Source organism: Phyllopteryx taeniolatus, chromosome 1, assembly GCF_024500385.1.
Source record: "Phyllopteryx taeniolatus isolate TA_2022b chromosome 1, UOR_Ptae_1.2, whole genome shotgun sequence".
Taxonomy (NCBI): domain Eukaryota; kingdom Metazoa; phylum Chordata; class Actinopteri; order Syngnathiformes; family Syngnathidae; genus Phyllopteryx; species Phyllopteryx taeniolatus.
Window position 1 is genome coordinate 32,320,636 of NC_084502.1, and position 15,985 is coordinate 32,336,620.

A 15,985-nucleotide genomic window follows, 5' to 3' on the forward strand; every position below is an offset into this window, starting at 1 on the left:
CATAATGTATGTAAGGCCATTCACATACTGAACGTCCGTAGTATAAAGATCTGTCTTCTCCATTCACATATACTCATAATGTATACATGAATATCCATTCACATACAACCATATTATATCTACTGTTCCTTAATATAGACCCAAAAGGTAAACTTGTGCCTGACCATTTACATACACACAAACATTGTAAACAGTTGTATGGCCATTCAGCCTTACATTGTCCACCTTCACCTGTGTCCCCTCCCACTTCGTTTCTCTTGTATGCCAGTGATGGGCTGCTCATCCGCTGATGATGCTGTCACTTCATAAGACAAGTACATGGACGACCTCTAGCTGTCCCTTTTACCTTCATCTCTCTTCCTCTCATCAGGCTCAGCCAAGCAGCCGTCCTTCACTTCAGCTTCATTTCTCTTTTCTCTGATCACTTGTTTCCTAGACTCTATTTCTTTCTTGCCCTCATTGTTCGTCTTCATTATCAAATGCTGCCACAATGTCCCCTGCTGTGCCACCCAGATTATTTATAGCTGACAAGAGGCTGTCGGTCACACCCATGTTGCGAGGGGAGGCCAAAGCGGTTCCTGACGCTGCACACAGTTTTTACTAAAATGTAAGACACACAAAGCGAGGCTGCAGCACCTCTGCAAGTTTGCACCACTTACTTGTCTTTCAGACATGACGTAGAGGTGAGCACGGTCCAGGGAGAAAGCCATGTCTCGGAGAATGGGACTGCCGTCCTTCATGACCGACACAGTCTCGTACTGAACGCCGCCATGAGGAGGGCCATCAATGCGAATCTGAGGAGAAATATAATGCGGAACATGGTGTTAAGAATAGGGACGCCATCTTTGACAAGCCAATAAACAAGAAGAGCAAAAAACCATTGTTGCTTAGCGGCAAGTTTGTTTTATCAGTTGCAACTGATAGACCTAAAAATTGGTAATGGTCCATTACTACTATTGCTTCTGTTTAATTTCTTTCAGAAAATTATAACAGAAATACTATCAAGGTGTTTTTTCTTTGACATATAGCAAGAAACTCTAGAAAGGAAAGGACACACAACACAGACCCTCTCCAAAAATGTGAATATCATAGAAAAGTTTATTTATTTCCAATTCCATTTTCAGAGATTATAGATCCAGGGCCCACAATCTAAACAATTTCAAGTATTTATTTGTTTATTTTTACATAATTTGCGCTTCCAGCTCATAAAACCCATGAAATTAGGAATTAAAAACATTGGAACATTGTGAAGAAATCCGCCCAAATATTGCAGGCCATTAATGTTTTAAACTGAGTGTCACACACTAATCATCTACTAAACTCAAAGAACCTGCTTCGGTTTGGTTCAATTCTCAGTTGGGTTCAATATGGGGAAGACTGCTGACTTGACAACTGGCCAGATGACCATCATTGATACCCTCCATGGGATGGGTAAGCCACATACGTTCATAGCTAAGGAGGCTGGCTGTTCACTGAGTGCTGTGTCCAAGCATATCAATGGAAAGTCTAGTGGAAAGATAATATGTGGCAGGAGAAGATGGACCAGCAAAACAGATGACTGTGGGCTTCAGCGGATTATCAAACAGAGAAGATTCAAGAAGCTAGCAGAGATCCAGAAAGAGTGGAATGAGCCGAGAGTCAAAGCTTCAAAAGCCACCACACTCAGACGCATCCGGGAGATGGGCGACAACTGTCGGGTTCCTCGGGTCAAGCTACTTCTGAGCCTGAGGCAACATAGGAAATGTCTCAACTTGGCCAAGGAGAAGAAGGACTGTACTGTTGGCCAGTGGTCCAAGGTCCTCTCTTCCAATGAAAGTAAAGTGTGACTTCCATGCTGGAATCAAGGTCCAAAGGTTTGGAGGAAGATGGGTGAAGAACAGAACCCAAGCTGCTTGAGGTTCAGTGTGAAATATCCACAGTCAGTCATGAGTTGGGGTGCAATGTCCAGTGCAGGTGTTGGTAAACTCTGCTTTCTTAAATCCAAGGTCAGCGCAACAGTCTACCAGAATGTTTTAGAGGACTTCATGATTCCTTCTGCTGAGGATCTGTATGGCGATGCAGGTTTCATCTTCCAGCAGGACCTGGCCCCTGCCCATACTGCCAGAAGTACTAAAACCTGGTTTGATGCCCATGCCATCACAGTGCTTGATTGGCCAGCCAGCTCGCTGGGTCTAAACCCCATTGAGAGTCTATGGGGTATTATCAAGAGGAAAATGAGGTGCACCAAACCCAAAAACAAAGAAGAATTGACAGCAAGCATCAAGGAAATCTGGGCTTCCATTACTCCCAGGCAATGCCACAGGCTGAGTGCCTCAATTCCACGGCGCATCGAGGCAGTGATTCAAGCAAAGGGATTCCCAACCAAGTACTGAAGATTAACATATTGTTTTGAAAGTACCATATTTTGATTGATTTAATGTAACCCTACTTTCATTCCTTTTTTTTCTACAAAAACTAAGAAGTAAATAGTGATTTCTTCACAGTATTCACATTTTTTGAATTCCTGATTTCGTGGGTTTTATGAGCTGGAAGCCCAAATTATGTAAAAATAAACAAATAAGTACTTGAAATCGTTTCAATTGTGGGCCCTGAATCTATAATCTATGAAAGTTTAACTTTTTTAATGGAATTATGTCAATAAATAAACATTTCCATGATATTCAAATTTTTTGGAAAGGGTCTATACAATAGTATAATGATTTGGCCTTTGGCTATTAAGCGTGGCTATCTTTAATAAATCAAAATGAATAGGATTTCCATGCAGTCCCGGAATGTTATGTATACCAGTCAAAAGCAATAGGATTTCTGCGCTGCTATAGAACAATAGAACTTGAACATTTAAAGAGGCTCAGTTGTAAAGTACAGTTTCACAGCTGTGACAACAAGCGTACTGAAATGCTTGGTCACGTGTTGCCAAATATCAACCACAGCCAAGAGGATTCCCTTGAATATACTGAACAATAGTATCTGAGGATCTGAAGATCAGATGCTACTAGAACAGAAGGGATGACAAAAATCTAATAATTTGACCTCTAATCAGCTACCTTGGCCATTTGGCAGGCATCAGTTCAAATCATTACAATTCCCATTTTGACTTTGAACATCAGTAGCTGAAGGTTTGACTATATATTAGCAACTTGGACAAAGATGAAAAGAAGAATGTACTGTTTTAAATGAAAGTACACTATCTTAGCCACATTGTGCCATAAAACACTCTAAAGCAAAAGGACTGTTGTGCAGATATGGATAAACATATCTGACAAAAAGAAAGTGGAAGTACAAGTGGTAGTACAAAGGTTTTCCCTCCACTCCACTGCTAATGTTAGCTTACTCTGTTGCTGTGTCTAAGCTGTCTGACTGCTGCAGTATTATACTCCACAGTCTCCACTTTACTGCAGTGGTCCTTTTTCCTGCTCCCTTTAGTCTCTTCCTGAATAGAATTCATTTCCTGACTTTGGCCAACACCCACATGCCGAGAAGTAAATACAGAAGACCCTCGTTCTCCACCAGTGATGTTGTCAGCCTGTCTTGTTCTGACTTATGTATCCAATATTGTTTGTTATTTGCAATTTCAAGAGGCAAAACTGACCGCCCCATACGGAGCAAGTACAGGTCATAGGGTGCAGTGGAAAAATATTGATTTGCCATCAACTACCTTGTCCATCTTGCGGGAATAAATGAGGTAAAATAAAGGGGGTTCTTTCTTGGATACAGGAACCCATGATACTCTGGGTAAGAGTTGATTATCATCAACTCTACAGTATATCTACTGTAGATTACGCTGACAAGAAACATCTACAAATCATGTTTGATAACACTGCCAACATTATTAAACAAGCAAATTGTATTCCTCATTTTATTTTTAGAAAGACCGTGCTAGTAAGAAAAAAAATAATCTTTTTTTCTGGCTGATTGCACTGATTAGAAGAATATTTGCAAGTGCCAAGATATGTTTAATCCACTTAATTAGTATTGTTCACATTCATCCACATTGTCAAAAGCCCAACAGGCATCAACACTAGCCAAATAAAAGCTCTTGGATTGTAATTTTAGTGTGTGTTTGTGTGTACGTGTGCGTGCTTTAAAAATGTGCTCTAGTCTGCTGTTGCAAAAGTGAAAAAATTATTGCAAAGGGTGGGGGTAATTTCTCCATCTGCAGTCTGTCAACTGTATTTAAATCTTGTGTAAAAAGAGCATTGGGGGGCAGTTTTATGCTTTGTGCACATTCAACTATTTCACATTTTGTTTTAGTGATTTACTCTCAGGGAGGAGGTGACTAGCTGACCCCGCGATGCAGGATGGGGTCACCACTAAATTATTAGCTGATATTATTAGGCTTTTGAGAAATGTTAGCTCTGTTTATCTTCCATTGCCAGGCTGATGGATGATGGACTCGGCCAGTAAAACTTTGAACTTGAGGCTAAGTTACCACAAAAGCAGTGGAAAAAATCATGTCATGTAAATTCTCCCCTCTTGGACCCACGTAACCGAATGCCAGCATGGTTCCCAATCAAGTTGGACGAATGTAAATCTTAAAGGGCATCATGAGGTTTCCGATGCATAAGCGGTCTGGTCATGTGAAATATCACCGGCCCACTGTGAAAGCTGATGGCTCTATCATTCGATGATGGCCGCCAGCCTCCCTCCACCCGAACGTTCATCCATCTATTCAGACGCTGACAGCATCAGAAAGCAGGCTGACTCTCAATAAAGCATGACAGAGGGGAAAGTCAAGGTCGTAAGTCAGTCAAGAGAAAATGTAGAGGGAGTGTCGGAGCGGTTTTGTGCTGTTGTGTTTGCATCAATAGCATCCAATCACTTGATGGGCCTTTCTAAAAGCTGACGATAGGCTCATATCATGAACAGTACATCATGTTGACAGTAAAAAGGATATATGACGTTAGCAAAATTACAAAAAAATATACAAAACTTTGTAGTGGTTCGAAGAAGTAAATATCCATAAAGATCTGGAAACCTCCCTGTTTATAACACTTCATCAACGAGGAAATAGTCTGCTAACTAGAAAAAATCCCAACGCTCAAAAAAGAAGATGTGTGAAAACCATATGTGCATGAAGACTGTGGTGTGGAGGTGGGGTCATGGGAGCGCCGTCTTGTCCCTAAAGCATGTCTGACAAATTGTGTTGCTGGCTAAAGTGTACGAACACTGTAGGAGCAGTACAGGAAATGTATGTCCTTGCAAGCAGCCACCGAGGATCACTCGTCAGCTGACCTTCAACCTTCACCCCCCCCCCCCGCCCCCCGGATGCATTTGTAGTTGATCAGCTACACACACACACATGCACGCACACACACACACTCAACCGAACACAACCGCACACACACACACGCGTGCACATACACACACACATGCGCACACACACACACATACACACTCACACAACATCACAAGCCTGAACAAGATAAGCAGTAATTAGATGAAATACTGTTACACCTGAATATTGACATGTTCCAAGAATAAAGTCTTAATGCATGGTATGTGTTCTTTTTCCCTTTAAACTCCTGTCAAATTAAAAAATATTGTATCTTAAAATTATTATTTCAGAATATTAGGTAAGATATATTTATTCCTCTTAATATTATTATTTTTTTCACTTACAATTGCTACTTTAGTCTCATCATATGTTGATTTAATTCTTAGAATTAGTTTCTTAATTGCAACCCCAATTCCAATGAAGTTGGGACGTTGTGTTAAACATAAATAAAAACAGAATACAATGATTTGCAAATCATGTTCAACCTATATTTAATTGAATACACTACAAAGACAAGATTTTTAATGTTCAAACTGATGAACTTCATTGTTTTTAGCAAATAATCATTTACTTAGAATTTTATGGCTGCAACACGTTCCAAAAAGCTGGGACAGATGGCAAAAAAAAAAGCTGGGACAGGTGGCATCTGCTCATCAAACACCTGTGTGGATCATCCCACAGGTGAACAGGCTAAAAGGTGGGTGCCATGATTGGGTATAAAAGGAGCTTCCCTGAATTGCTCAGTCATTCACAAGCAAATATGGGGCGGGGTTCACCTCTTTGTGAACAAGTGCGTGAGAAATAGTCCAACAGTTTAAGGACAATGTTCCTCAATGTACAATTGCAAGGAATTTAGGGATTTCCTCATCTACGGTCCATAATATCATCAAAAGGTTCAGAGAATCTGGACAAATCACTGCATGTAAGCGGCAAGGTCGAAAACCAACATTGAATGCCCGTGACCTTCAATCCCTCAGGCGGCACTGCATCAAAATCCGACATCAATGTGTAAAGGATATCACCACATGGGCCCAGGAACACTGGAAAACCAATGTCAGTAAATACAGTTTGTAAGTGCAACTTGAAACTCTACTATGCAAAGCAAAAGCCATTTATCAACAACAAGTAAAAGAATGCGGGTACTAGACTGGCCTGCCTGCAGTCCAGACCTGTCTCCCATTGAAAATGTGTGGCACATTACGAAGCGTAAAATACGACAATGGAGACCCCGGACTGTTGAACAGCTGAAGCTGTACATCAAGCAAGAATGGCAAATAATTCCACCTACAAAGCTTCAACCATTAGTGTCCTCAGTTCCTAAACGTTTATTGAATGTTGATGTAACACAGTGGTAAACATGACCCTGTCCCAGCTTTTTGGGAACGTGCTGCAGCCATAAAATTCAAAGTTAATGATTATTTGCTAAAAACAAAAAAGTTTATCAGTTTGAACATTAAATATCTTGTCTTTGTAGTGTATTCAATTAAATATAGTTGAACATGATTTGCAAATCATTGTATTCTGTTTAACACAACGTCCAAACTTCATATTTGAGGCATAGAAAACACTATAATTGTACCATTTAAGGATCTGACAGAGCCAATTGGTAATTATCATGACTTGAGTTGATAAAAGACACACATGGATACATTGAGGTGTTGGTCCTTGGGTCCCTTATTTTTATTATGATTATTATTACAATGAAAAGTTTGTACAAAGAGTGTTTTTAACAACGTGACGTTATATCCACTTACAATTAAATTGGTTTTCACTCTGAAAAACCCTAACATTTATGACCAAAGCAAAGCTTCAAGTTGCACTTAATTTACATTATTTTTACATTTAGTAAGGAATCAAAGCTTTTATCTATTCATGCTGTTAGTTTTAGCCTACGGTTATTGTGCAGAATGCTTGAATTTGAATAAAATGAGAGAACGAAGGCTTTTGGAAAACTCTAGACCACTGGTACTTTGCCTGGCCTTGTCAGATTCACACACCCACATCCAGTTGCTATTCATAAGACCAAGCAGATCTTTTATCTTTGCTGTAATTTATGGAAAGAGTGTTTCATTCACATAGACACAAACACACGCCCACGGCCGTGGAAACAGACGCATGAGGTGTATTTGTAGCATGTGAAGCCGTTCCGTAGGTTCACCTCTGGGTGGGCGACACAGGCATGCAAGGGGAAAATGGAAACGGAGGAACCGATGTTTACCGGATCATTGGACCAAAAATAATTTAGTGCAAAACGCACTCTTAACCATACCACCTTCCTCCCACGCTACCATCTTGTAGTACCTGTGTAAGTGAACCCTGTGCCAAAAACAACTCCATTAGCTTCACATTGCAGCCACTTCAAACCATCTCCTGTCCGCCCCATTAGGCTTTATTTTACACGCTGGGTGTCAAGGTTGTTTTTTTTGCAGTGACGCCCCTCTGCACCGGGAGAGCACAACCCCAAAGAGCCGCCCAATGTGTTCCTGGGTGATCCCCTTTTATCCTCATAGACTACTGCCATTAGCCTGTGTCTGTTTTACAGTGCACTAGAAAGTCTAGAAGGACATAAAATATCATGTTTTCTCCTCCACTGACTATGAGACTATGAGATTACTTTTGATTGGATTCCTCACTTACTGCATGAGAAGAATTTGAATCGGAAGTGATGCGAAGTGAGCTCACTCACGTCTAAAGCAGTAAGACTCCATCATCGCTTGTTATCAAAGTTAAGCTGAGCTTTTACTGTTGTTAACAGCAGCTAACGTCTCTTCAACGCATCTGTTGCGCATTCATTATGTAAGTTAAGACAAAATCAACACATGCAAATGAGCAGAAAGACCAGATCACACATTTTTTTCCGTGTTTAACATTACCAAATAACAGCTTGTCAAAATATGGCAATCGTGTTTGCACATTAACAAGGAAGGTGGATGCACTGAGAGAACCGAAGTCCGTGTCCACTCATGCATGCAGTGGAGAGAAACGGAGAATCAGCCTTGATGTTCAGGTACCATTGATTTCAGCCCTTGAGTAGCAGACAAAGCTCCTCTGCACTCCCGACTATACTTTGGAGCCTCAAGAAAAAACGGTTAACACATGGATAAGAGTTTGAGCTCACAAAAAGTCCTCTAAAACCTTGAACCTTAAAAATGTGTTGCTATGGTTTCAATGCGTCTCCGTGTTTTTTTTTCTTTTAGCAAGATTGTGATAATAATAATAACTGTTGTACATTGTTGTATGCAATTGCAACACGAGATGTGGTGGGGGCCAGTGGGATGGACAGCAGGGAAGCAGTGGCAGCAGCATTAGAGGCACCCTCCTTGTGGCTACAGGCGCCAGAGCCAGAGGGGTGCTTTTGATCCGAGCATGTAAGCATCCTGGAAAACTGTTTGAAGGTTGACCAAACTCCAATTCAGATTGGCCTTCTCTCACTTTCCCTTTCCGCTCCCTCTGCCCTTGCCCGTTTTGAACAGCGAGCCAGACTGTGAATCCCCCACCGTGTGAAGCAATTTGCTGAGTGGAAAGCAGTAAATAAAAGCAAAGGTAGTGGTGCATTTTGCATTGTGGACGTTGCCACTCACAGATAAAAAAGAAAATAACCTGCAGCAAGCAAATGTATTCCCCCTATTCAAATGTAAATCACAGCGGTGAAGATGTGAGACTGATTGAACACCCTAAGAATGTTCTTATTACTTATGATAAAGTGTTTCATTTTCGGGATGCTTGGCAGCTTGACTGAACAGCAGACACTCTCGTTTGTAAAGAATATTTCTGCGTTAACAACCATAGCTGCTCACTATTACCTGAAGAGATGTTTTCTTTTCAGATTTAGAAAAGTCTGTTTTCTCACCCCGGCCTTGAGGGAGGTTAGCGTTTATGCAAGTGGATGCTGGTGTACACGGGTGGCCACCAACACCAACACACCCATCTGAAGGAGGCGAGTGCTTGACCACCATGTTTTAGCTACTCAAGCAGATTATGACCCGCAAAGGGTGACCACGATCAAACAACAATGTAGAGCACATTCAACAAAGACACCTCACACCAGGAAGCTAGTAAACCAAAGAAAGAAAAACTTATAATTTGCCCTAGAATAGTACAGACGGTATATACAAACTGTATGCAGTGGAACCTATTAAAGTCACCCAGCAGTCGATGATGATGTGTTCAAATTGCCGCCCTCCGTGACGGCCCGTGAGCGCTTTGTATACTTTGACCTCCGATCAATGAGGATTTAAATGATTAACTGCACAAGTGTTTTGCTTAGCCTTTGGCTTTTTGCTGCAATATGATGACAACCATAGAAAGAGAAGCAAATTATTACAACAGCAAAGTGGTACGTGAGTCCTGTCCTGGCCACTCAGTATAATATAGCTAAGGGCTCATTTCTGCTCTGACAGCACATACGAACATAGATGCATGCGTTTTAAAAGGTTTAAACACTTTCACGTGTCCATTGTGTTGTAAGGAACACTCCCCAGAGGGTTATGCTCTGAATTCAAAACGCTATCCAAACATGAAGAAGCGTAAAGTTTTTGACAACCAACATGGCAACTGTGGAAGATATTAATAATGTAATAAAGTGTAATAATCCTTTAGAAGGCCAAATAAAAGGCAGCAGGCTCCGGTGGTCTGTGAGGCTCTTAAACACCTCCAAGAATGTCTTTTTTTCCTTTTTTTTTTACATTTTACAATGATTCATTTCTGAGATTCCTGGTATGTTTGGTCCAAAGGTTAAGCTTCCAAAATACCAGGCCTGACACTGAATGGAAGTGAGATGTGGTCTGTGAAAAGACTCACCTTCCAAGCCCAAGCAGTCATTTCTGGGTGTTTTCCATCACGTTCAGAGTTAAGTCTTTTGGTGTTTTTCCATTTAAAAGTACTGTATGTTCAAAATGTTTTCTGTCCACTTAATAGGTTTTATTTTGTTTCCAATGGCAAAAATGTATTCTAAATTCAAACAACCAGGGAGTCGACCAGCACCCGGGAGTGGATTGCATTCTGTCTTGTGTTCCACTATACTGTAGTACTGTATTATGTTCTGAGTAGAGAGATTCCCAGAACACATCTGGCAGCAACCGTATCTCCCGCATCTGCGCCAATCCAGTCCAGCCATCTTGGATGCCAAAGTGAGAGATTTTTCCCTTATTTCCCAATCCCACGCTCTGGATTATACTCTGTGAAAGAACACCACTTCTGCTTTTTTTTTTTTTTTTGCTCAAAATGCGCTGACCCCTGACACTTACAGTGTCCCAAAGAAGAGGCTTAACCGAGGAAAATGTCTCGTTTTTAAAGTCGAGTGGTGTCTTGAAGCATGTGAAGGACACAGGTCAGAAGGATTTGAGGGGGACCATAATAACTCTCTTGCCAAGCAATCCCAACCAATTTATCCGTAGAAGTCGTTCCGACCCTTCGTAAAAGACAGCGAATATGATGGCTAGATTGAGAACCTACAAGAATTTGACAGGTGACAGTGATGACAGCGATTTTGGAGAAATATTTTCACTCAGATACAACGTTGCTCTCTTCCACATAATGTAATTCAACACACATACCTGTACAATATAATAATGTATACAATAACATGAATACAATATATACAATGTTGATGAGCTTGGCTCCAGAATGGCTTCAGTCTAAGCAACCCTAACGCCTAAACCAACCTAAAGCACCAGACGGCCAAAGTTGGCTCACAATTTATTTTACACCTAAGCAACTGTATTCATGAAGTGGACTTTTTAAACTGGAGGGTGGGTGGTCAAACTGTGACTTTTTATGTGTGTGCTTGTGTGACAATGCCACTGAAGGTTTGCATCAAACTGTGAGGAGAGCTGGTTGGCAACTTGTCAGTTCACCCTGCTGGGAGCTACAGTGACAGATGACAGCGTGTTGTAAGGGTACTGATTTCACCTTTGACTTCAACTACCTCAGGCCATATATTATTAAACATCTGTTGTAGAGTTCATGCTTAGGGAAACCTTTTTTTTTTAAACTACAAATGTTTGTAGACGGGCGGCACAGTGGAAGACTGGTTAGCACATCTGGCTCACAGTTCTGAGGACCGGGGGTTCAAATCCCAGCCCCGCCAGTATGGAGTTTGCATGGTCTCCCTGTGCCTGCCTGGGTTTTGTCCGGGTACTCCGGTTTCCTCCCACATCCCAAAAACATGCATGATAGGTTAATTGAAGACTCTTAGTTGCCCGTAGGTGTGAATGTGAGTGCGGATGGTTGTTTGTTTATATACAGTATGCCCTGCGATTGGCTGGCGACCAGTTCAGGGTATACCCCGCCTCTCGCCCGAAGATAGCTGGGATAGTGTCATGAGCTATCCTTGTAGTTCCTGTTTTGGAGCTTGGGTGGCGCTATTCGCCCCTCTCGCTCTCTCTCTCTCTCTCTCTCTCGCTCTCTCTCCCTTCCCTGTAATCAGCACCACCTTGGCCGCGCACCTGTTTTCAATCAGCCGTCGTCATCTCTGCCTGCATAAAAGCTTGCCAGATCCTGAAAATCATCGCCAGAGTATTAACGTTCCACCGTGGTACACCGGCCTTGCACATTCATGTAAGCTACAACTTATTGGTATTATTCTGACTCCCATGTTCTTCTGCATCCTCAGTGCTCCTTCCATGTTCCCCCCTTTGCTGACTTCTTCCACCATGCCACCAAGCCATCCAGCTGCTCACGCCACCGCCTGCCGCACGTTCCCCGTCTCGACGACCCGCCATTACGCTTCAGAGATCCAATTCCCACTACCTTTTCAATAAATTATTCACCACAAACTTCTCAGCCTTCGCTTGCTACTGGGTCCAGTGTAAACGGATACCTTCGTATCGTGACAGATAGGCTCCAGCACACCCGCGACCCTCGTGAGGATAAGCGGGACAGAAAATGGATGGATGGATGTTTGAAGACGGTCACATTATTGTAACGGGAAATCCTCCAACTTTTTATGATTATGATTGTGGACAATATATGGACCATAAATGTACAAGGATTTGTTTTATACTATACACTATAAACACCCCGCCTTTCGCCTGAAGTCAGCTGGGATAGGCTCCAGCGCCCCGCAAACCTAACCAGGATAAGCGGTGTTGAAAATGGATGGATGGACTATAAACACCGATTGGCTACAATTTCATGACCACCTGCATGATCAAATCCATGCATTCATTAGGGCCATGGGTACCTACCTGCCTATGAATATGAAACTTTAGTATGCCCCAATTTTCCTCCTTTGTTTGCCAGGCATGTAAATGTATTTCCACAACACAAAACTAGAACTGTATATTCTTAGACAGGCATTGGAAGTGATAAGAATATAGTTCTTCCTATTCCATTATCGATCAATCAATCTGATCCCTTATCTCTTATCGATTGTTATTGGGTAGGAAATAAAATAATACATGATATATGACATCATTCATGTAGTTTACATTATGTATAACATTTATGATAAGATAATGCAAAAGCTGTTTCTGCATAGTGCAGTGTAATGTGGACAAGTTTTATATCCCTTTAAAGGTACTTTCATACCACGACAACAATATATATCCTGATATAGTATTACAGGAAATTAATGGCTTTTTAAAAATCTTTTCTACATGAATTTATAACTCTATATAAAAAAAAATAAATGGATAAAGTATAAATACAAAATACAACAAAAACAAATGTATTTATCTTTATATTTTTCCACTGGATATTTGTTTTTGTGGTACCACAACCACTTTGTTTGTCTACATTATAATGTGGTGTAATGTACAATGTTGTTTATATCCATGCTACTCCAGCAGTGCCATAAACGAGTATTTGCAGGTGATGTAGTAGGATTGCTGCTATTGTAACCTTCATTCGTTTTTCACACAATGTAAGTGTTGCGGTTTTCAATTCCCACCCTTAATCATAGATTACCACAATGTATCCATGGAGATCCTCTGGCATCACTGTTCTTTCTACAGTAAATTTTTTGTTAATTGTTTACAACTTCATTAACCCTTTGATATAAAAACATTTTTGGCCCATATTGTGATGTCATCTATTTCTATAAATAAATGTGTTTAAAAGAAAATTGGAACACAAAAATTAAATTGAAACAGATGAAGAACTATGAACCCATTTGATCATTTTTGGATAAACTCACACTTCAGAATACAGAAACATACAAGCTAACTCACATATTGCTTAATCAGCTGGCGGCGTTTGATCGTTACAGTGTACTAAGAAAGCGCCGAATCTCTATCGACTCACACAAACATGGCATGAAATGTAGCTATTCTTTTTACTTGACTTCAGGTGGAATAAAGTACAGAATACAGCCGCTTCTTGTGTGTCTTTCTTTCTTTTCCCGTCACAGTGACGCCTCGCTCTGTCTTGATAACGCATCTAATCCATCACCACTGTCAGGTTGAAGAATTTGTGTGTCAGTAAGGAATGCCACGCAGAAATGTGCTGTGTGTGAGTGTGTGTGTGTGTGTGTGTGTTGTGTGAATGTGTGCGTGTGAAAGAGACACATCGCACCAGCACAGCCTTTCTGTAGTACAAGATACGATCCCATAAAGGCCTCTTTATACTCCCGTACGTACTCATCTGGTCATCTAGGTCCATTTGTTCTAGCGGACACTGTTCCACGGTTGCCATTGTTATTGCTTCGTTCCTTGTTACGGAAAGGAAAGGAAAAACGGCTACCGGAAATGGCCACAAAATGCAGAAGAAACTCCACCCTGTGGCATCCTAGCCAATACCAGCCGTAGCGACACCCCAACTTGGAGGAGAACTGCAGTACATTTTCAAAACAGCGCGTGTGTGTTGTGCTCGAGTATAAAGGCAAAATACGCACGGGGCAGCCGCAGTAACGGAATCACACGTGATGACCTTTCACATTTTTATTGATTGCTGTCAGTATCAGAACACATCAGCTTTTTTAAAAAAAATTTTAATACGGTATATTTCTGCCATTTAGGGCTTTAACAGTGTCCTACACTTTACAAATGGAGCCTGTTTATCGCCAGGTGTTGTATGATTGGCAGCTCTCAAGTGGTCATAGGATGATCAGATTGTTTTCTGGCGAGTTTAAAATTCAATCTATGGTCAATGATCTAAACTAACCAGATCGCCCCATCTAAGATTTGATGCTCACATCATGACACAAATGATAAGGGTAGAACCACGGTAGCATCCAGAGATCACAGACGGCTAAAACATTATTTTTATTGATTAGTCTGACAATTTAGTATATGCACAACCTAGTTCCACATTCAGCAAACCATGTCAAAACACTTCCGCCTCGCTCGGGTGAATGGGGAAGGGCTGGTATTGAAGAATGTCATGCAAAAAAAAAAGCAACTCATGCAGTATGTTGGAATTTCAAGACAACATTTCTAAAATCGCAATGTATGCCCAGCTTTACAAAGGTATGCAATCAAACACAATGAAATAATGTCATAGCATTGACAAGTGAAAAGTCTAGGATGCTTCCGTGAAACCCTGAACAGGATGACTGGCAGAATATAAAACAATAAATAAAATGAAACTGAACTTGTGGCTCGCTTGCCTCATATTTAAGGTTCTGGTTTCAAAGCTTAGGCTTTCCTGTGCAGAGTCCATCTTCGGTTGAAAACAAATTAATGAAGTCAGCATGATATAAACACCAAGATAAGAAACTGACTTGAGGATTCTGCTACCCAGGACTGCAGGAGAAGGGCAAAGCTTCAAATGAAGAGGCCACCATTCAGCACGTTAGCCAAGCCGCCTCTACAAACCTCCTTTGGATCAGATCCTCACCAAGGCTTGACAAGCAGCCATCTACAACATGTCCACAAGCCATTCAATTCTATTTGAATGCTGCCGTCGCTGCTGTAACTTACAACCTAAAACATGATTACATCAGCACTTTCCCTTCACTTGCACCCACCCCAACAGCCCCTCGAGTCGAAAGCAGAGACCGCAGCGGCTGTGGCTGGATGAGATCAGGCTTGAATACTAGTCAGCCCAAACACAGACATTACAGCACAGCAGCAGAAGAATGAGGCACCATGTGAGGTCTATATTTAGCTCCATGTTCAAAACACCTACCAGAGGGCCATGTGGTGGTGATGGAAGCAGGCCAAGGAGCTCCATGGGGAGGGAAAAATGGATGGCTGGAGTTCCTGTTTAGTACTCAAAAGTTACCGAATGGAGAAGCAAATCTATGTACTGTATAGTATATTGTATGTAAACAGGACAAGGGGACAGTAATACCTTTTAAATGAACTACATGTCACTATGTACTTTCACTGCAGTCATAACATGAATACAATATTTTTGTTAGTAAGCGTTAGTCAAATCTGTAAAATAAACCAGTTCTATGTTCATTTGGACCAAATAAAGTAAGCAATATCTTCAATACCATAAAGATCACGATATGATTAAAAAAACAATCCAATGTATTATTATTCGACACAGTACAGTCCTGTCCAAATTTATCAGGAACTATGAGATACAAGTGATATAACCAGACAGCAAGGATGAATGTACTGTTTACCAAGAAACCATTTCACACTAAATTTCATGAAATTAAATTTTAATATAATTTCATCTCTACTAGACAGCTACAACATTCACTAATTGCAGTCTGGAAAATGTGAGGATATGTTACGCTATATTACACGTGTAGAGTGACACCAGATAGCTCTTTCATGCTAAACAAAATCAGTTGAACTGCACAGCAAAAAGGAA

At 41.1% G+C, this 15,985-nt stretch overlaps 1 protein-coding gene across 8 annotated transcripts in view; it reads right to left on the minus strand.

Moving 5' to 3' along the window:
* The window catches only part of plxna2 (plexin A2), a 250,244-nt gene that overhangs the window by 139,436 nt on the left and 94,823 nt on the right, over positions 1–15,985 (minus strand). For all 8 annotated transcript variants that reach the window (XM_061789534.1, XM_061789577.1, XM_061789552.1 and 5 more), the window contains one exon: positions 660–794. In XM_061789534.1, coding sequence (XP_061645518.1) covers positions 660–794 — 135 coding nt within the window. The remainder of the gene's footprint in view (positions 1–659; positions 795–15,985) is intronic.